This window comes from Drosophila yakuba, chromosome 3R, assembly GCF_016746365.2.
Source record: "Drosophila yakuba strain Tai18E2 chromosome 3R, Prin_Dyak_Tai18E2_2.1, whole genome shotgun sequence".
In the NCBI taxonomy this organism is placed as follows: Eukaryota; Metazoa; Arthropoda; class Insecta; order Diptera; family Drosophilidae; genus Drosophila; species Drosophila yakuba.
Window position 1 is genome coordinate 12,194,311 of NC_052530.2, and position 23,039 is coordinate 12,217,349.

The 23,039-nt window shown below is 42.0% G+C and overlaps 1 protein-coding gene across 6 annotated transcripts in view; it reads right to left on the reverse strand.

Annotated features, from left to right (window-relative positions):
• LOC6536526 (homeobox protein homothorax) overlaps positions 1-23,039 on the reverse strand; it is a 137,740-nt gene that overhangs the window by 60,066 nt on the left and 54,635 nt on the right. For 4 of the 6 annotated variants that reach the window (XM_002097066.4, XM_039376384.2, XM_039376383.2 and 1 more), the window contains one exon: positions 20,880-21,065. The exons of 1 other annotated variant lie outside the window; for it this stretch is intronic. In XM_002097066.4, coding sequence (XP_002097102.1) covers positions 20,880-21,065 — 186 coding nt within the window. Of the gene's footprint in view, positions 1-16,664; positions 18,961-20,879; positions 21,066-23,039 lie in introns of those variants that run through there. One more of the 6 variants, XM_015192318.3, reaches the window with a different exon arrangement.

The following is a 23,039-nucleotide window of genomic DNA, read 5'->3' on the forward strand; positions in this document are numbered from 1 at the left end:
GCAGCGAGTGGAAGTTGAGCCCAAACCCCAAGCTGAAGCCCTAGCCCAATCCCAGTCCCAATCCTCGGAACAATCCCTCCTGGCTGTTTGTTTTGATGGATTTGCCGTTGTTGTTCTGGGGCAACAAAAGCTTTTGTTTGTCTGTTTGTGTCATGTTTGTTGTTTTGGCTTAGGTTTTGGTTTTAGCCACAAGGCCCTCCACAATCCGGAATGCTCTCGGTCTGAAGACTCTTTGGCGTTGGGTTTCTGTTAGCAGGCTGCTTAATTAACGGTATATAACCACCCCAACCCTAAGTGTGCCTAAGTGTCTGTGTGTGTGAGTGTGTGCCACTTGAGCAGCAGCTGCTCCACCCTTTTCCACTTTTCCCCCCTTTTCCCCCCTTTCCCCCCTTTTCCCCCTTTTCCAACTTTCGATGATTTTTCCCTGTGTTCAGCCCAATACTCCCCTTTTTCGCTGTTGCCACCTTTTGTGTATTTAATTGCGCGCATGGCATTTAATTGTTTTTCAAATTTGCTCAAGCTGTAAACTGTGTGTTCATGTGTGTGAGCCATTTTGTTTGGGGGGTTGAATTTTTAATTAAAGCCAGTGGAGGTGCAAAACTCCTTGGCACAGCCCGAACAATTCAATATGGCTGACTGAAATCGTTCGCCCCCTTGGCAGCACAGCCATCACTTTTGGCAGGCAAATTGCTTTACTAAGAATTTTCCACAAATGAATGAATGGTTGTGCGAGTGTGTGTCTGTAAGTGTGTGTGCGGGGTATAATTTCAATCAAATGGCAAGTTAATTACACACAATTATTGTGTACACTCAGCCAGACAAAAGGCTTTAAGTTTGTTCGAGTTTGCTTGAAGTTTATTGAAATTAAAGGCGGTAAGCTCTCGTGCAAAATGTTCACCTCACATCTCACTATCACATTTATTTAGTTCTTTATTCACACAATAATTCCATATTAATCAGCGCCTAAGTCATCGGCTATCAGTATTTTAATTAAACACCAATAATTACGCACATTTCAGGCCGACTGCTATCATATCTTGAGAATTCGACTCAACAGACATCCGCAGGCAATGACAAATTAATTTTCCAGTTAAATTCCAGCTCGAGTGGCAACATTTTAATTTCATGTCGAAACACTTGACATAATTAAACTAAACCAGAGAACAGCGAGTCAACTGTTTTAGATACAAACACGGCAAATTACTCATACGCCGCGTTGCAGCTCCCTTGTGACCATTATCTAACCAAAAATCTTGACTTCCCATGCTGTCCGCTATCAGCAGCCAACGAAACCCAAACTCAAACCCAAAATAACAATAAAACATGAGCGAGAATGGAGAATGGAGAATGAATGCCTAAAGTACAGGTCTGTGATTAAATATTTATAGGCTGATAACAGCCAAATTGAAGCACTGGCTGCCGTAGCAGAGAATACAAAACAAAAAAAAAAAGAAAGAAATTTGGAAATCTTGTGCAAACAATGAAATTAGTATTTTGATAATAAAAATTCAGAAGCTACCTGAAAAACTACTCAGCTCCCCGAAGAAGCCAAGAATATAAGTAAGGTAAAATAATAAATAGATAAGGCAGCGGTGGCGCGCAATTGTGACTCTATCAAACTTATCATTTGTTTGCCTTTGCTATTATGTTACACAAACAGTGGAAACGTAGCGACTGCAGCCCCGAAAAATTACAAAAAAAGAAAATAGGTATCTGAAGGAGGAAAACGCCGGCGGAAATGCAGCAAATGGAGCAAATGGAGCAGATGGAGCTGCACGCGATTTTGCATTTCGCAGAGATCGGATTTATCTGCTCCACAAATCTCGGAGCTATCAATTTGAACTTTTCGCTCACACAGCCCAGATTAACCAGTCGGAGAAATAACAACAACAGCAAAAAAAAACAGGCCTCCAGAACTTTGGACTCTAGTTTTCCTTATTTTTTCCTCTTTTAATTTGCACTTGAGTGCATTTCTCGCTGGGGCTGCCATGCAAATAAGATAATTATTCAAATGGCATGTTTCACACAATTCCAACACAAATTCCTGGGGATGCAAACGGAAGGGAGGGGAGCAAGGGGGGAAATCACGAAAGGCAATGGAATCATTTTCTTGCCGGCAAAAGATATCAAGATAGCGACATGCAAATGCTGCAATGATCGCGAGAAATAGATTTGCATAAGAGGCTTGCAGACTGGCTTGCATGTGAGAACATTAATCGTGTAATTAATTTGATGCATGTGTATGCAAAGTAATTTCATGTAAACTGTCACGCCCCCTCCCCACTCTCTTTTCCCCCATTTTTAACCGACTCCCCATCTTTATCTTCTTTTTTTGTTGTTGTGTGGCGTGCTAAAAAGTCCCTGAGGGGACAAACGAAAATGCAGCGGAAAGACAACAACGACATCGCGTCCAAAAACCAAAACCCAAAAGCCAAGACCTCAGACCCCAGACAGTGTCAAATAGATTCCGCTGGCCGATAGAGACGACAACCTGGCCCAGAGATTAGCCAAGACATCGGACCGGGCCAGCAGGATCCCGATTCCGATTCCAATTCCGATTCCTATTCCCATTCGCAGTACGATTCCAATCCCAAATCGGACACTTCGTGGACGTTTCCCTGTCAGCGGACTAACGCAAATCCCAGCAACACGACGCTCGCGTACTCGAAAGGCAAACATTTTCATTTCGCAAGCGGGGAGATTTCATAGATTGCATTTTGCAAGTGCCCCAAGGTGTTGGCCAACTTATCGCCTCGCCGGCTTGTTCCTTTCGGCCCGGCCGATAAGCTGACAGCTGAAATTAGCCCGACTAGAGGAAACATGCCCAGAGACGAGGCATTACAAGGATTTGTCGCTGTCTGGCGAGTCATGCCTCAAAAAAAATGCCATTGCCAGTGGTTGTGGTTGTGATGGTGATGGTGGAATGGGCGGGGCTGCATGGTATGCCATGCCCTCTGGAAGTCGAAAAGTGTCGAGTCACCTCAGCAGGCAGCATAATACGAAATTCATACAGTATTATTGATATGAACACACTGATAAATGGCCCAGAGTGACTCAAATGTAGATCAAAGATTCGCGCGAGCTACGCATTCCAAATAAACTCCCCCGTCCCTCAGAAATAGGAGAGTTTTACACTGAGAAAATGTTTGATGTTACTTGACTTGGGGAATAACTGTAGCTAGCCAAAATGATAGCCCATATTCCATGTATTCATAGTTGAAGGTAGTTAAGCTGTTGGGCACAGAATATGATAGTTTTATTAACAATAAATAATCACATTGCATGTAAGTGCTTCACAGATCAAGTTCATATCTAATACGCATATTAAAGTGACTGTTTTTCCTCAGTGTCATGAAATCCTCATCTGAATGCGATCTGAACACTCTTGTTTTGAGTTTTAGCCCAGTCATCTTTGCCGCGAACTTCAGCACGGCGCTTTTGAGTTCTGTGTATTATTTCATTCTTTTTTCCCCCTTTTTCGAGACTGTCTTTTGAATAGAGGGGCGGTCGAGTCTTTAAAAGCCTGGCCAAAAGTGTCGCATCATGGCCAGTGCGAGCAGCAGACTGGCAGACGACGTCGCCATGGCCATGACGAGGCACAAGTTCCGCTCCTCGACTCCCAGAGTAACATACCCATTCCCATTTCCATTCCGATTCCCATTGCGATTCCCACTCCCATAGTTCGCCCGAAATGCCGCTGCCTGTGCCTCTCCAGAAATAAGTAAGAGTACTTAAGGTTGAATCATGCCGGCCACTGCCAAATCAATTAGACCTGGTCGTGAGCCTCACTTTTTGGCCATTACTCGCCGCTTTGTCAGCCCGCAGAGGGCCATAAAAATTAGAAAATTTGATTATTGCAACACGAAACGCGGCCCGAGATTCACTTTAGTCCAACTCTGAGTAGTCCGAGTAGCGAGCGTAGTAGGAGTGTATTTCGGAAGTGGATTGGAATGGCGTCGTGGTAGGCAGGACGTCCCACTGGGCCGGGCCATTTGCATATTATCATTGGTAGGGCAAAAGATGCTCTAGCAAAAATTTCATTACCCAAACCCTCGAACCCGAACCCGAAGCCGGGAACAGCCGAAAAAAGCACAGTCTAACGGTGGCGATGAGTTTAAATGAGTTTATTACATCTTTTGGCGCCTTTTACAGCATTTACGGCATTTAGCCGGGCATGTTTGGTAAAAAGTTTTCCCGACCGAGCCAAAGGGGTGTGCGATAATGAAATTTCCATAGATTTGCATAAAGCGAGAGCCCCCAAGCGACTCGAGTCAGTCAGCAGAGTCAGCAAAGTCATCCAAGTCAGCCAAGTGAGGCAAGTGAGGCAAGTGAGGCAGTGAGGCAGTCAGGAGGAGATGCCCTAAATTAGATAATGTCTAAATTGGATTTAAAACACGCATTTTGCGGGTTTCCAACCAACACCCATTGAAGACCCATCGAGACAACATCAAAATATCATTAGAAGGCTGTGCTTTTTTTTTGGTTTGGTTTGGTTTGGTTTGGCTTTTTGTTTTTCTGCTGTCTGAGCATTTGAAGGGTTGCTCTCGCTGATTTGTATGCAAATGTTTTGGCTGGCTGGCATGAAATTTGATTTTCCATTTGGTGGAAAACAGGTGCCAGACACTCGCTCTCTCTCTCACTTTGCCACTCTGCCACTAAGCCGATTATAAAGCGTAATTAAATTACGCTGGAAAATCAAATGGCAGTGCAGAAATGTATCAATGTTTGAAAGGAATTTTATAAAAGCATTTTTAGTTAGTTCAAATGCGCTTTAAAGTTTTAATGGTTTTCACTTGTTTTGCCATATACCAAAACCTATATTGTAGCTGCAAAAATCGCTGCCAAGTATTAAAGGTGCTCTGCACTAAGTACTCTATTAGTTGGCTGACATTTCTTGAGTCCCCTGGCTGCCTGTTGGTTTTTTATCGCTGAACTTTGGCCAGGTTAATAAATCGTGCTGCTGCCCACATTGTCATTACGTCATTTGCATGCACATATACGCAAAGTCATTGGGGCAGCCATTATACAAAAAAAAAAAAACAAAAAAAGCGAAAAAATAAACACACTAATATACACTTGGACAAGTTCATAAACTTTCGTTTCATTCTGCCCCAAAGGTCTGGGCGTATTATTGTTGTTTTTACCTTTTTAGCTTTGTTTTTAGTGTGGAGATTGCGTGGCATTTTTCGCATATTTCTGCTGCACATTTCGTGCAAAACTTAATTATATTAACTGAGTTATTTGCGGCATTTGGCGCGCTCTGCGACTCCAGCTCCTGGCCCTCTAGAGTATGGTGTATGGAGTGTGTACAGGTGTGTGCATATGGGTGTGTATATGTACATACGTGCTGCAGGTGTTGTTGAACGACAAAAATTATGACAACTTAACTTGACTAACTGGTGTGGTGTGGAGTGATGTGGAGTGGTGTGGCTGTGCAACCGAGAGGCAGCTAGTTGTTCGCACCTAAATGGCCAGAATGACGGGCCAAGAAGGACGGACTGGCCAACTGACGGGCAATCAACAACATAATTAAAGACAACAAATGCCCATGTCCCCGGATCTTTTCTTCTCCTTTCAGTTGTTGTTTTTCCTTTTGCCCGCGATCCTCGCCTCGAGACGCTGCTGGTATCTTTTGGTATGCAACGAGTTGCAATTAAAAATCAATAAAATGCGTGATTTTTGCAATTTCTGCGCTCGCCATTGCAATTTGTAATTGCCATAATTAAAATGTTGACCAGACCGAAGAGCCCCCTTTCTCTTTCTCTTTCACTTTATCTTTCTCCTACTCTTTCTCTTAATCAAATTTTCACCTACCGAAACGTGATGGTAACTGGCAGGAGTCAGATGGCAATGAGAGATGCAATTAAATGCGTTTTCAAACAATTTCACTTCGGACTCGCTCGCTGCTCGTTCGACTGCTTTTTGGCCAGAACGAGGGTTGTGTGTGTACGGAAACCACCCCGAAAACCCTGACAAAATCAGGCAATCAATCACAGGACCGCCGCATAACTCACCCTCGTCTACGGACTTTTCGGTTAGGGGGCGCAACAAATCGGATTAACTCCGCCAGACTGTACCCAAATCCACGCAGGCGCAAGGATTCCAAGGATGTTCAGGATGAGTTTCGAGTTCTGATTCTGATTTCGAATCCTTAGCCCTATATCTATTGCTGTCCCGCTCCCTCTCCCACCGACGACTACGCTTCGCAGGGGGTAGCTTATACCTATACATATATCTCGAACAATTAACTTCTTTGGTTGAGGTTTTTTCGCTGTTCTGCGGGGCGTGTCCGGCCATCCCTAAAAAACTAGATTTCTAAAGAATCGACAAAAAACAAAAAAAAACGAAAAGCGAGCAATCAACTGAAAGATCGAAAAGATTTCGCTTCCAGCTGCGTTTGTTGATCGTTAGCCAACACTGGGCACATCAGGGGCAGAAATGCGAGTGGCAGGGGTATCACGTGGTCGTGTCAGTTGCCTGTCAAAATAATCATTATCGATGGTCCACCGCCGATAAGGAAGAGATCACGATGCGAGGATCACTGTGGACTGAGGATTGCCGCAGGGGGAATGAGGTGGCCATGGTTGTGACTTGACAGCGATTTGACTTTGGACGGGTTCTAACTGACCCTGACTTTTGCGGGAAAAGGTGCAAGATTTAGATTATCAGTCTTCAAGTTTAATTGCTTGAGAGGAGATAGTAACTCTGCACTAGAACACTCATCTTTGAGTAGAAAACCTCTAAAGTGAATGGTTTTACATGCAAATTTTCTAAATTCGTACTGAAATGGGTTCTTTACGATCCCAGTGAGGTGAAATGTAAACTTTAAGTCAGAGGTTCAAGCGGCAGATCTGGAAGTTTGAAGTCTAGTGTAAGTGGGTTCCGTCTATTGCCCACATCCCTCTCGCTCGCACTCGTTCGGCCCACAGTCAATTGAAATTCTACGCATTCCAACAAACAACAAACAAATGCAGGCACACAGATACAAACACACACAGATGCACAGACAGTTGCATATATAGAATTCTCAATTGCTTTCGCATCATTACGTCTGCGAACAATTTATTTTTATAAAAGCGAAGCGACCGCCGCCAGTCCGAAGTTGGCGTCATCATCACGATGATCACCATGCATTTTCCCTGCGCTGCATTTTCCTTGTGCTGCATTTTCCCGCCCCCCGCCCCTTGCTTCCCCCTTCACAGCTCCCTCAGCGAAGCGTTCACGTTCGAAAGTGCTGAGGCTGGGGAAGGAAAAGCGGGAAAATTGAAGGAAAATACTGAGGCATGAAAGCGGCGTAAAGAAATCAAATAAATTTTATTGTATAAAAGCAGCAACAAACCCAAGCAAAACAATCATTGAGCCAGCTAGGCTGTAAATAGTTTACAGTTCTCTCTGCGGTTCCTCACACTTTTCCTTTGCCTTTTCCTTTTCTTTGCCCGCGCTGCAATCGATCGCAAAATTTCCCCCACTTTTCCGCGCTCTTTCGGTTTTCTTTCCCTTTTTTTCTCTTTTTTCCAATGCCTTTTTTTTGTATTGTAAACAATTCTGTTGGCGGCTGGCGGCCACATCATCATCATCATCATCAGCCAGGCGGCCTAGCTAAATGGGTGTTGAGTGCAAAGTGTTTGTATTGCCACAGATTGCCCCCGAAGTCCCCTCTACATGCCCCGATATACATATATCGCCCCATCGATCCCCATTCTGCGGCGAATGCAATATGGTCGATCGCGATCCCGAATCTGCATCTGCATCTGTATCTGCATATGTATCTGCATCTGTATGCTGATGCGCATCTGTATCTGAATCCGTAGCGGAATCTCTGCCGCGACCGTGTTAAGTGCTCGATAATTTTCGAGTGCATACTTCTTCAACTTGGGCGATTTGTCTCCTCAATTTAACGCTATTTTCTTTCGATTTTTAGTTAAATTTATACTTCTAAGAACTCATTTGCAACTAATTTCCACTGTGATTTACATATTTACATAATGACAAAGATTGCTTTCTGAAGTCAGACTGTGGAGTGATTTTAGTAGGATTTCTTTTAGCATTCACTTATATCTATAAAACTATTTTTGGGATATTACCGATTTTTTTGCAAATTGGTTTTCTAATGACTCTTTCTTCCCTAGTCACTAAAAACTGGGTTGGCTTGATAACTAATTTATTTTATGCACATTTCACTTCTGTTTAATTACCGCTTAAATTATTTTTGCTGCGGTTTTGCTAGACAGTAACAGCAAAAACTGTTTGAATGCCGTGAGTTGTGTTTGTGTTTGTTGCAAACTTTGGATCGCCTGGCGTTCGGTTTGGTTCCTTATTTTATTATTATTATTTATCGATTCTTTTCGGGTCGCAGCGGGAGATGCATCTTTTGTGCCGTTGTGGCTGCTGCTTCTTGATCGCTTTGTGTGTCTTTTTAATTTTATGTCTGGCCTTGTGCATTTTGGTTGGGGAGGGGCGGAGGGAAGCGGAGTTTTTGGAGCTGACACTAAAAATACAATTTTAAAATACGAAAAATTCGAAATCGAAGTGAAGCCAGAAAGAAATCATACAAAGGCCATGGCCAACAGCCAGAAGAATGAAAAACAAAAAAAAACAGTCAGCTCTTTTTGAGATTTTTCATAATTTTTGCGCTGACCACAAAAAGGCTGCAACAACATACTATACTCGTACCATACGGCAACGACCACCATGTTAACGACTTTGGGCTCAGACTCCGGCCTCATCATCATCATCATCATCATCTCGGTTGGGCTGGGCTCCCTGCCAACCCCCTGCAAGTGCCCCACCAACCCCTCACCCTGTACATTGTGTGCCGGATCGTTTCCTTAACGTAATGTTAAAGTTTCATTTTCGTTGCCTGCGCAGTGATACCAACCAAACCAAGCCAAACCAACCAAACCAACGAAAAGCAAAGGGCAGGAACCGAAATGAGACTTTGTCCAGGAAACCGGCGAACCTCGAACCTCGCCAAGCTGCAACAAATGAGTTTTGTTTTTTTTTTTGTTGGCCTGTTTTTTGCATTTGTATTTCACTTTTTGCTGCACCCCTCTGATGATTTTTGAATTGATTTGTGTTGTTAAATATTAAATTCTTATAAGTCATTTGCACTCGGGGCCTGGAGCCCACGGGCCTGGGATCTTTGTGTGGCTCCAAAATGACAGACAAGACGGTACGGTGCGGTCCGTTGTTCCCCTCTGTACCGCCCGATTCCCCCCTCCCCCTCCCCGATGTGCCCACATATATCATTTACACTCGGCCAAGTTGGCGAGCTGGCAAGCTGGCAATTGGAAACGGAATCGAATTCGAATTCGAGTCCAAGACCCGACTCAGTCAGACATTCAGTCAGTTCACAGCGGTCGGTCGGCCAAAAATGGCAACGGGGCAGCATCTCAGATATAATGTGTATATATATATGATGATTCCACAACCGATTCCCCCGCTTCTTGTTGTTGCTTCATTTGGGGAGGGGCCGCTAGGTGGGGAGCCTGCTGGCTCAAACAGAAATTATATTTTCAAGGTGTTCTCTTGCACATTGCTGGGTGCCTTGGTGCCTTAATTTTCTCGTATTTTTATAATTTTAATTAACATTGCTGGGGCGCTTAAAGATTGCAATTCGATTTTAACACAGCTCCGACTGTGTTAAACACAGTCATGCTTCGTTATGACGAACACGCATATATATATGGTGGAATATTGCTGATAATTGTTACGAGTTTTCTCTCACTTCTTGACTCAGTATATATAAAATAAATATGTTGTTCAATTTTAAAATACGACAATTAACGGAATGAGAACTGTGGCTTTTCTACTCTTTGTGTCTCTGATTTCATATGTATGAAGCTGCCGTTTTATTGCCATTTTATCGCATTTTATTAATTTTTCTCGCAGCACGGAGACAGACTTTCTTCGGCTTTCTTGGCAAATGTTGGGGTCTGGGCCTCAAAGTAAAAAAAAAAGAGACATTCAATAAACACTCACGCAGTGCACAAAATGGACTTTAAACAAGTGCCACATGAAGTCTGGAAATTTATATGGAGAGCTTTAAGTAAGTCTCCTCAGCTGCTGTTGTTTCTTTCTTCCGCAGCCTGCATCTTTCTTCTGGCTCCTCGGCAGCTCGTTTCGGTTGCATTCATTACAAGCGAGCCAAAGGTTAACATGCAACGAGCGAACGGACGAACGAACGGCAAGCTGCAACAACAACTGCAGCAGCAACAACAGTGCAACAACACAACAGCAACAACTGCTAAAAAGCTTAAATTTCACAACACGCTTCGGGAGACAGACAAACAAACACACAGCATCAACGTTCGTCGTCGTCGTCGTCGTCTCTCAACTTTTGCGTTTGAGCATTTAAGTGCCAATTAATAACAATTTTTATGAACCGAAGAAATAGTTGACAACACGGCATGGCTTCCCTTCTCCTCACTTCTCACTCCTTTCCTCTCGTCTCCAGTCTTCCGTCGTCTCTTCTCGATGAGCGTTGCATGCAACAAGCAACATGCAACATGCAGCGTCTTCGTCTTCGTCTGGCCGACGACCAGCCAAACCTCATTTGAAAACACATAATATTGTACACTTTATGAACAATTATTATATAAGTTTTATTGGCTGTGCGAGAGATGAAGAAGCAGAAGCTGAAGGAAGCTGAAGCAGAACCGCGCGAGACTCTTTAATTAATTTGTGATTTTTCTGCATCAGAAGCTGGAGTTGCAACAGCAGCAGCAGCCACAACTAAGCTGGCAGCAAGTTATGATACTTTATAAGCTGCTGCATTAGCAGCATCTTGGCTTCCAGCAGCACTAGAATTATTAGAGACAGAGCTGCTTTTACAGGAAATATGGCCCAAAGTGTATCGGCAATTGATGTGGCTTCAAATACAAAGTAGTATGAGTCAGATTCTAAGTAGCCAGTATAGCTTCAAAGCCATTTATTTAAATAGCAAAACCCTATAAATAGCTCTCTACTAATGCGCTTTCGCTGAAGAATCCTCCAGAAAATAATTAAAATACATAAACGGTGGCATTAAATCGCTCATTACCACCAGCAACTTCTGATGGCACCAAAGCAACATCGCGAGTGGCGAAACCCACCCGAATAGACCATTGCATTAGAGGCCATTTATGCCGGCTTATTGACAGGACCAAAAGTCCTTCGAAGGCAACCCAATAAGCATACGAAAGCAGAGCGGGACAGGCTGACTTTGAAACATTTGGCGACATTAATATGATTTAATGCGTTAATTAGCGCCCGGCAAACACAGAAGGAACAACAACATCGCCGAGGGTGCGAAACACGAGCAACTTGAGAGCATCTGACGCAAAGTGTTGCCCGCGCTTTTTGCCGCCCGGAAAAGTATGCTATGCGCCCTGCTCTGAGAATTCCCCAAATCCCCGAAGCGGATTAGTGAGAGCGCAGGCATCCAAGGAAAAGCAGGGGGAAAGCGGGAAAAGCTGGTGTCTGACTGGTAAAAACGGGGAGTGAATATTCAGCGCCCCGTGTGCATTGCGTAATTGACGTCAATTTTGTTTTCGCACCGCGCATACCAAAGAAAAGCAACAGCCCACATCCCAGAAGCACAAATAACAAAAAAAAAAAGAAAAGGAAAAAGGAAGGACGAACACCTAAGAGGGTTTTCGAGTGGGTGGTTTTTCCTGCTCGGCAGCCGTCCAAGGGGAAATCCAATACGCGACCGAGAAAATAATTTGCCAAAATATAGAAATTGTGTCGCCGTGCAGAAATATGCAGCGATATTGAAAACTTGAGGCCGGGCCAATAAACAGGAGCTACGACAATTTCCCATCTCCATTGAGGGTGGTGGGTGGCATCATATTTCATTTATTAGCAGCAAGCGTGGCAGGCATTTTTATTTATGCCCCCATAATGCCGGGCATATGTGGCCCAAATGGGAATTGCCTTGGCGGCTAAGCAGCCTGAGCACTCAGAGAACTCTCAGAGAAATACTCAAGGAGAGTTGGAGAAAAGGGCGGAGAACTCGCATTCTCAGGGCTGAGTACTTGGCAAGTAAAAGTAGCTTAGAGATTTACGCAGCACTGGTTCCATTGAAGTTTCTCTTAAGCTGCACTTAGCAGGCATTCGCGTTAATTAGAAGTTGGAGCTAGATGTGAATAATTTGTGAATAGTAACCTATTTATTTATATTTTTAGAAAATATAACTTTAAAACTAGCCAATGTATAAATAAGACAATTTATCAAAGAACTGTCTAGGTATAAAAAAACGAGAAAACAGGCCAAGGCAAAAAATAAACAAAGGAGTAGGGTTTCAAGGCACGTGCGCTATTATATATGCAATAAATTATTTTTGGCTAGTTCCCTGCTACCCCCGAACCCTTGGCCACTGCGGAATTTGCTAAGCTGCCTGCAAATTATAGAAAATCCCCCCCAAAGACTGCGAGATGTGGGGATAAAGAAAAATCCAATGTAAGCAATAAGCAGGAACACCATTATCTAATGCTCGGCGCGCCATTCAGGCATAAAGCCGAACGCCCCCAACTCCCAACTCCCAAACTCCGGGGATTTCCTCGTGGAAAACTTCTTAGGCCCGCAAATAGTGCGCAGGAAATAAAGCACAAAAAGGCAATAAAAATGTGCTGCCCCCACGAAAATAACTTTGAGCCGACTATTTTGTAGATGTTGGCCGCACAGCTTCCGGGCCAATAGAAATGCCAGCACAACAACAAAGGCCTAAGGACACCCTTCCGAAAATAAGCCAAAATCCAGGACTGGGCCTAATGGCCAAGGCAAACAGACAATCAGACAGATAGACAGATAGACGGGAAAATACAGATAGAAGCGGAGACGTCGCCAGCAGCGGGTTTAAGTGCAAGTGATTTATGTCCTCGAAGATGTGGGCGAAATCATTGGACCAAGTCAGATTCAGATTCAGAGCCAAAAATTAGCTAAGAGGAAAGCCAGAGCAAAATAGCAATTTTTTTGCTAAAAAATCAATCGAAAGTTCAATGACAAAAATACGGCATTCCATATGCAAGGGAAATATTGAAATGTATCCAATTGGTAGCCATTCGAAACCACATTGATCAATCAGCAGCAGAAGCGAATGTCTAAGGACCCTGCGAAAAGGGTTAAGAGACTCGAGCCAAATTCAATTAGCAGCGGTCAGTGGCTGCCCCTTTTGATATTTGAATCATAGGAAATAGATGCCCTTCAAGCTGGATTCGATTACACTTTACAAGTGGTCAATACGGGCTAAGCGGACTTAAGGGCCCCCTGTTCTTATATTTTCTCTGTGGTCAGTTGCGTGTTGGTAATTGAAAAGCACTCAATGGGGTCAAAAGGGATCAAGGGGGAGCAGAAGAGGGGCTGATCCGATGATAGGATCAACTGCTGACTAATCGAGTTTAAAACAAGCGTAAATTGTCCTGCTCTTTCCTTTTGATATTCGAGTGGACTTCAGTGGCGTTATTTGCGGTGCCAAGTGCAGCGAGTACGCCGGGTAATTAATGGTAATTGTTCAGAGCTGAGCTGAGCTCCCACATAGGGCTTCCCTCAGGTGGGCATGGCAAATAAAAGCAGAAAAAAAACAGAAAAATACATTAAAAAAAGAAGGTAAAAGCCTGGGAGAGGTGCTGCATTTGCCTAATGACACAAAAGTAAACCGTCCAACGGACTTTGTATAATTTCCCTCGCCTTTTCGCTAAGCTCTTAAACCGATTTGCAGCTTAGTTGAATGGCCAAGAGATAGAGGAGCGCTCGGTGCAAAAATATTTCACAAAGCCAAAAACGCAAAAAATGAAACCGAAACTGTGTGTTCATTGGAAAAAATGTTTTAGTCCAAGACAAAGAGTGTGTGTTTTTTGTTGCTGGCTTGTCTTGTGGCATTTTTACGGCATAAATTTCCATTGAATTGATACATTTTGGCCGCCACCACACCGCCCCTCCCTCAATCCTGGCCAAAACGTAAGCAACAGGGCCAAAACAAAAAAAAAGGGTTGACACAATCAGGTAGAGTATTCCTCCTGTCGGCCGCCGTCCTTTGAAGGCAACACTTGAGCAGCGAAATTTCATTAAGATTTCAAAAATGCTTTTTGCCCAGCTTCTACGATTTCCTGGAATTGAGCAAAACAGTTAAATGGCAAAAGGGATATTCTATAAAATCTTTACGACTAGAAGTTAACAATGTGGCAAAAGTTTTCATTAGGATTTAATCTTTTCTCGTTTCGAATGGCTATAAAATGGGAGAGCCGTCAGGTTGGCATGTCTTTTCACGCCGCCCAGAGATTTTGGTGACCCAAAAGGTATCGCATTCAACGCTTTCAGTACGTGCAATTCCCCTGGCAAAACCAAATACTGATCAAAAAATTTGCCGTTGAAAGCTAACAAAAAATGGAGCGAAAAGAAGACGAACAGCAGATCAGCCGCAGACGAAATCTTGTGGCAACTGCATTGAAACATTAGCAGTGATGACATTTTTGCGGTCACCCCCTGTCCACCCGCTGTCCACCGCCCAAAAAACCGTCTGTGGATCGTCTGCTTTTGTTGCTTGTGTTGCCTTTGTTGCTTTTGTTGGTTGTGCGATGGAGAAATTCCTGCCAACGCGACACTTCATACATAATAACAAAAGATCGACGGATCACAAGGGCGAAAACGTCGGGCGCGCATGACTTTGGGTTTCGCCGAGTACCCTGTATTTTGGAGAGTGTATTAGCACGACAATCGACTCGAAGTTGTGCTGTTCTTCCCTAACGCAATTCATCAGATATAATGTGATTTTAATTTAAGCAATTTGTCCTAATAAACTCATTTAAGAACCTGCATTCTAAATGTAACACCGGGGTATTTCAGAACTCGTTTCCACCAAAAAAGCGATCAAACTTTCTGGATTTTTTTGGGCATTTGTAGGGCTTTTGCGGCCTGTTGGCTTATTAATTGTAGCCTTGGACTTGGCGATGGTCCCTCTTTGTTTCACAAATGAATGCACAAATTTCGGGACAAGTCTGCTCTGCGGTTTCGTTTGTGCCACAAAACGCAGACAGTATGACGACGCCAAAAGCCGCAAGAGTGAAAAACAAACAAAATAAGAAAAAACCGCATAAAAGCAAATTATAAGAAAGAAATCCTTTTGGCTAACTCGTATTTCGGCTCAAAACTTTTCGGGTGAGAGTGCCGCTAATGAGCCAAAGCCAAAGTCAAAGCCAAAGTCAAAGCCAAAGCCCCAAAGTCTTCGATCCTTTGCTATGTATTTCTTGTACTTTTTTGTGAGAGTTTGGTTTTTTATTTACTTTTTGTGTTGCCCAGGCTTGGTCTTCGATTTCAAAACCAGTTGGGATTGGAGTTTTGGGAAAGGGAATGGATTGTCTTAATGTCTCTAAAATTATAGGTTACTTCGCGCGCTGCTTGGAAAATTGTTTGCGTTTGTTTTGGGGCGTTGCTCGAGAAATTAATACAAAACTCAAGCCACACGAAAGAGCATTTTCTTCGGTGGAAATTCCTTTTGAATTGGTTTGACTTTGAAGAGCCCAGAAACACGCCCAGGGCAATCACGCAAAATGCCAAATTACATGTAGCCACCATTAAGCGAACGAACTCATCTAACACGCACCCAAAAAACCAAAAATAAAAAACAGGGAAAATAAGCCAGGCCAAAAAAAAGAGTCATTTAAGGTGTTTCACACACGTTCTTTCACCGCGTGGCAGCTGTCCCATACGATACCATTCGATACGATACGATCGGGTTGGGTTAGCTTGGCTTGGGTTCAGTGCTCGAATTTCAGAGTTTCTGAGATCTGGCGCACTTATCGAGTGATCCCTCCTGGCAGCACCCCCAATATTCTGGATCGAAAACCTCCCTCTGCACTTTAAGCGGCTTACACGTGCCGCCTGGTTTTGTCCTTCGACTGGGTTTTGAGTAATACGAGCCGAGCTCCTCTCAATTTACACCCGCTGTTAATGGAACAGGAGCCAGAATTATGTCCTGTTTCCCATTCCTGAGCGGGGTGAAAATATCTGAAGAACTCGTTTGCACTTAAAAGAAAGCAAGTTTTACAATGGTATCTCAAGTAGTAATTGGTTAAAAGGTTATTATGATAGAAGTAATGTAGTTAATTATATATATCAGTTTTAAATAGTTTGAGAAAATATGTTCTAAAGGACCCTAAGCTGCGTTGAAAGTCACAAAATCGTTAGTAGTTTAGGTACCTATTAATAAATGTTCCAGGATCAAAGCGAGCAGCTTAGTAAAACTCCCTTGAGGTCATTTCAAAAACCGATAATCGAAAATTCCGATCCGATTTTCCAGAAGACCTAAAGGTGGAAATACTGCACTAGTTTCCAAAGATCCATGGAACCAATAAGACGTATCCAAACGCGGCTGAAAAGTAGAAAAAGTCCCTAAAGATATATATCCATCTGGAAATCCATCCGCATTTAGTTGATCTGAAAAATCCGGCTGAAAGAATTGGAAAATGTCGAATCCTTTTTAATGGTCATCCTTCTTTGGTTCTATCGGCGGAATATCCTTGAATGGCGATCTTCAATGGCATCCTAATTCTCCCAGGGAACAGTCCTAAAATCCATGATTGCTTACAGACTAGGGTAGCCAGAAAAAATCGATTTCATTTTGTTTTATACTTTTCAAATATATTTTGGTTTTTTTGTTGTTTTTGTTTCTTCGTTTGTTTCATATATTTATTGGCTAACTCTTTAAACTTTACTCTGTAGTTTTTGTTTTTACTTAATTCTTCTGTGTTTTTGTTTTTCCTTGTTTTAATTATATTATTAGTATACATATAAATAATTAAAAATATTACATTAAAATGTATTCGTATATCGTATAGAAGTTGCTGGTTGTTTTGTGTTGGATTTTTATTTTACTTTTCTCTTTTCTCTCAATTTTTGATTGCGTTTTCTCTCCTCCATTTCTCCGTTTCTTTTAACATTTACGTTCATTTTACAATTTTGCTAAAAACTAAATAAAACGTTTCAGTTGTAAAAACAATAATAATAATAATTATTAAAAAATGTATGCTCAAACTATGGTTAATTTATTTATTTATTTTATATTTTAAAAATAGTAAAAAGCAAAAAAGCGCCTTCTCTGGATTTTTAAAACATATTACGTATATAATTTGCATCATTTTTTAATCTTAGTTCTTTATTATTATTTTTACTTGTGTTATATTTTTATAAAATATCACCTAAAGCAATTACGTATTTCAGTTTCAGTATTTGTGTTTGTATTTTTAGTGTATTTTTACAATGCAACAATAAAAATTTTGCTTCTTTTTTGAATTTTTGTATTTTTTTGGTAGCAAAACATTTAATACAAAAATCATTAAAAATAATATTTAACGAAATGCAAAAAGCTCACACTAAACTCATAGGAAACAAAGTGTTCATCTTCGTATTTGTCTCCTTTTTTGCAACAGTGTTTTGATTTGTTTTTAACTAAAAAGCGGCGAATTATGCTAACAGAAAAATTATTACATAATTACAGCGATTTTTCAAGTTTAATTTTAGTTTCTTACATACAAGTTTTTGTTTTTTTTTCTGGGTTTGAGACAAAGTACAACAACTAATTTAATTTTTTTTTTTGCAAATTTCTTTATAGTTTTGCAAGAAGTTTTCGTTTTGTAGTTTTGAAAAAATAGTACAAAAGCTTTTCACGTTGTTGTTGGTTTTTTAGTTAGTTGGCTATAATAAACCGCTGGGAATCGGTTCGACTATAGTCTAAGTATACAAATGACTGCCCATATAGCTGAAGAACTGCGACCGACTGTTCGCAGTTCGATTTAAGTACATTTCTTGTAGTTTTGTTGGTTTAGTAGGTCTACAACTCAAAATAGTAGTAGAAATTAGCAGTAGAAAGTGTTTTGTTGGTTGGTTTTGGTAGCTAGAAGAGGGGTTTGCTGCTAACGATTTTCCTCGTATCTTTGAGTTTCGATTGCTAGCTTAGCTGTTCGCCTAGCACACAACTCCTAAGTGGGGAAATTGGGGCTCTTGGGGTTTTGGGGTTTTTGGGGCCTGACTAAGAACTATATAACGTACGCTATAGTATACAATTGGGGGGAGGAGAGCGCGGGATCTCTAAGTTTCTCCACGGCTCTCTAATTCAATTAAATTACATTAGCTTTCTTCTTTTATGTTTATTTTATAATAGTAGTATCGCGTAGTTTCGATTTGCTTTAGTAAATGCTTAAAGTTTGTTTAGTTTTTAGTTAGTTTTTTTGTTGCGGTTGATTTACGTATATCATTGTTCTTGAAGGGTATCGGCTCATTTAAAATGTCGTTCGTATAGGCGCATTGCAATCCTCAATTAATTAAATTAACTTTAAGTTTTTGTTTTTCTTTCGATTTCATTTTTATTTAATAAACAATAAAGTTTTATTCGTATACTTTGCATTTGAACTCAGGTTGGGGTTTCTTTTCTGGTATCTCTTTTTACGTATATGCGTTGCATGTTGAGAGTTAAACAAAAAAGATCAACGAAAATAGTTAATATTCTCATTTAGTTTTTTCTTCTTTCTTTTTTTGCGATTATTTATTATTTGGCAAGTTCGCTCCAGTGTTGTAAAACACGAGGAGGGAAAAGGACGTTTTGTTTTTGAAAAATCGTATACACGTTTGCTAAAGTGCAAAAACTCCCGAAAACATATAGACAAACAAAAAAAAATTGAAAACTAAGCATAGAAAATATGTTTAGAAGTTTCTAGGAATTAACTATACTTTTAGCATTTGCTCCTCTCTCTTTTACTTGCGAGTGAATTCTTTTAAGCGCAGCCTAGACTTGACTTTAGTTACAAACTACATGGCTAAGCGTTATCTCTATATTAGATCGATTTTCAGTATATTCATACAGAATTGCTGAAGGGGGGTCGAGGGGGAAAAGTCAGGGGGGAGTGGGCGGTACTAAAAGTCCGCCTCGTGTTTGATGCGATAACTGGCATAGGTCTCCTCCAGCGGTGAAAAGTCTTGGGTGCTGGGCTGTGATCATTTTCCAAGTAATTGGCACAGATTTACGTAAGAATTTTCGTAATATAGATAGAGAGAGATTTTAGAAATGTTGGGGTATACTCGTATACTCTGTGTTTCTAGTGTTTTTCTGTTTTCTGTATTATGTAGTTAAGCTTTTGTTTTTGCTTTTGTTTTTGGCTATGTCTGTGTCTGCTTGTTGTTGCTGTTATTGTTCAGAGAGGAGGGACGGGGGATGTCAAGTATTTACAAGTTTACAAACTCAAAACCGATGAGCGAACCCATCGATCCCACTGTCTAACTGACTAACTGACTGTACCCGATGAGGATCAGGGCAGAAGAGTCAGGCCAGCTCTCGTATATCATATCATATCAGTATATCAGTATACATATATAATATATGCGTATTTGTGGGTATTTATATATAGTTTCTATATAGAACTCTATATAGAGTTATGTGCATATGTAAAATTGTTAAAAATTGGTTAGTTTTGGGGGTTAGTAAACTTTCTCATAATATAAGTTCATTACTTCAATTCTTGTTGGTTGGTAGTTGGATGTTTTTTTTTTTTGAGGGTGTTCAGTGTGGGTATTAAGTAAAGAAAAATAATCAAAAATAGTTGGTTAATGGTGTGTGTGAGTGTTGGGTTTTTTGTTAATAATAATTAATAATATATTGGCGAGCTATATGGGCCTCTTGCAAAAACGAAGTTCTGGAACATGGTTCATTGTAATTTAGTTCTCAATTACTTTATGCTTTTCTTATCTGGCTTTCTTGTTTCTTTAGTTGTTGGTACTTTTTACAAATTAAGCGAAATTGTTTGTTGCTCTAATTATTGTTGCTCAGTTGCTTTTGTTTCGTATTGTTTATCTTTATCATTTACAATCTGCTTGAGATATATAAACTGATGTTTGTTGTGTTTACGTGTTTTCTGTTTTTTGTTTTCTGTTTTTTTAAAGGGCGTGAGATGAACTGGGAAGGCGCGCGGCGCAGGCAAAAGTGTACTCACTTCGGCCCTGGCCGCGGCTGTCCTCAGTGCTTTTCGGAACCTATATTTATGGCATTTACTGTACACAGAGGAGAGCAAACAAATTCTGGCCGCGGCAGCGATAGCAACATTAATGGGTATCCGCATCCGCGAGATACACTCGTGATTCGTGGTTTGCAGTTCGTTTGTTTGGTCGTTCGTGGAGTCGGTTCGTTGTGTTTTTTCGGTTCGGATTGTGGCCGAAGCCTCTTGGAAGCTCGTTTGTCGCTGGTTAGTCACTCATGTCGGTTACTGTCCTCGGCTGCTGCTGCTGGCCGGCTGATGTTGCTGCCGCATGTTGCATGCTGCGTGTTGCTGCCGTTGATGTTGCTGCTGCTGCTCCGGCTAGGAAATTCCTCTGCTCTCCTTTTCGCTTGATTCTGTATATTTTTGAATTTCTGAATTTATTAATATATTTTTGTGTGTTTGTGTGTGTTTGGAGCTTTCTTCGCTTTTTTTTTTTTTTTTTTGTATTTTTTACTCTTGCTGATTCTGACTAATTTACAATGTGTGTGTGTGGGTGTTTTGTGTGTGTTCATAATGACGTACAACTTCTTCTGCGTTCGGATTTGGATTTGAATTCATCAATATTAATATTATGTTTGTTTTCGCACAAAGTGAATTAATTTTACTTAATTTGCTTGAACAGTGTGCAGCAACATTCATTTCTTTACTTTCTTTTTTCTTTCTTTTTTTTTTGTGGTTATCGCTCGGTTATTCGCTCGATTGGCATTTCGTATTGATTGATCGCAATTATTATTATTGATTCATTTAATCCCAGGGCATTGTGAGCACCCGCTTCGTTTTTGCAAGAAGGTCGTTATCGTACTACGAACATGGGTGCACCACCGCATTGTAGCTCGCCAATATAGGACCATGTGCTCCCGCGAAGGGGGTACTCACAACGTCTGGTGTACTAGCTCCATCGGTGTGCGATGTGGAGTCGGCGTTGCTGCGCCCTTCTCCGTTCGCCGATCCCAACTCCGGTGGTTTGGTGGTGTCCCGTTCGTCGATCACTAAATCTATTGGCATTTTACCCTTTAAACACGATATATACCGATGACAGAAGTTATCGCATAACTCGTGTACCTGCAACGAGACAACCCCGCGATAAAGGCAGAGAAGGTGGTAGAGAAGAGAGAGAGAGAGAAGAGATCATCAGTTTGAGTTTGCTTCAGGGGCGCAGGGGGTGGTGGGGGTGGTGCATTTAAAGGGGGGCTTCTTTTCGTGCTACAATCTAAACGGACGGGGTGCTCTGAAAACATCAGACAGTGTGACATGTTTCAGGGGGGCTTACAACTAGAGGGTATCCTTATGCTATGTGTAAAAGACATTTAAAATAGTAACGAAAGCACATTAGACGATGGAAATAAGTAGCCAATTGTATATATAGTATTTTATATGTTTCGATTTAGAAATTATTTATACACGTCTTTTGTACAGTTGTAGGTATTTTAATGCATTTTAGAACGCAGTGACAAGTAAATATTGCAGGTGTAAGGTATCGCTGATATTTAGTTTTCACTCATAGCTTATATCTACACTTGAAGCCAGCTTAAACATTGCCATACAGTAAGCGCCATCGCATTCTTGCCCCAACCAGAAAACCTGCTCATCCCGGTTGGCCGATCTGCCCCTCCCCCTCTCTTGCAAATGGCATGCAAATTGCTTTTGATGCGTTACCTGAAAACTCCAACTCCAACTCGAACTTCAGACGGCGACTCCATCGCCCAGACCCGTGAACATGATGATGGCACTCAAAAATGGCTGAGGCAGCGGCTTTAGTTCCTAACCAAGGCCCATAAATATGCATAGAGGTACGAAATAATGCACTGGCCGAAAAGGAAGTGGCCAGCCAGCCAACCAGCTGAACGAGACGAGACGAGGCAGGCAGCTTAGCCCCAGGGCACACTTTCAGCCAAATAACCAGCCGGGCCAAGACCAAGCAGCAACATGAGACAGCAGCACGTGCAACACTCGCATTAGCAACATGGAATGGAATGGAGGATCGCTGGCGTCATCGTCATCGTCAGCGGGAAAAAGGCAAAAGGCAAAGGGCCCATGAAGACTTGGCCCAAACAGAATGCGTTTTTAAGGCCCTGTTGTTGCTGTTGCTGTTGCCGTGAGTGTTGTGTGTGTGTGTGATAAAACAAATGCGATAAGGCCAAAGTGAGTGTGAGTCAGGCATATATGCAAATATGCAGCAACAAAGAGAGGAATGCAGCCGCCGCCACGGCTAAAAAGAAATTAATTGCACTGGGCCATGGCTGGCAGACACAACACAGCAACAACTGCAACAACAGCAACACCAGCAACAACAGGGTGCTCCATTTAACCGGGCCAGGCATTTAATTTACGAAAAAGTGCGCGTTGCTTATGCAAATTGTTTGTTGTTGCTGCTGCTGTGGCTGCTGCTGCTGTTGCTGTTGCTGCTTCTGCTTCTTTGCTGTACGTTTTTTGGCCCGCAAAAGCTGCAACAGCCAGGCTATTAACTTGTTGCCCATTGCCCAAACTGGCCAAACTCGTTTGCAGGCTGCTTTCAATGTTATTGTCACCGAAAAAATATATACGCAGGCCCCAAAAACAGCAACAAAAATTGCAAAAATATGATAAAAAGAGCAACGGGCTGGCGGCAACTGGTTTATGACAGGACAATGTCAAATTTGTCGCCGCCGCTGATAAGCTGCTCAGCAGCGGCAACATGTTGCTGGCGGAGGAGCTGCGACTCGTGGCGGTCTTATGATTTTATGATTGCATTTGTAGCTGTCAAAGTGACCATAACAATATCCATAAAGCGTGCAATTAGCGCGCCAGCAACATGTTGCCACACATGCACATGCAACATGAGGGCGCCCACCAAATTGATATGTTTATGCGATGCTGCTGCTGCTGTTGCTGTAGTTGCTGTTGCAAGTTGCAAGGGCCCTTCGGAGACTGGCGGACTGGCGTTTCGATGCCGGCTGGCTGATAAGTTTTGATTAATTTGTCAGCATTGTATGTGACATTTTCGAACGGCTCATTGCGATATTTATGACTGCCAGTGGCCCCATGTTGCTGTTGCAC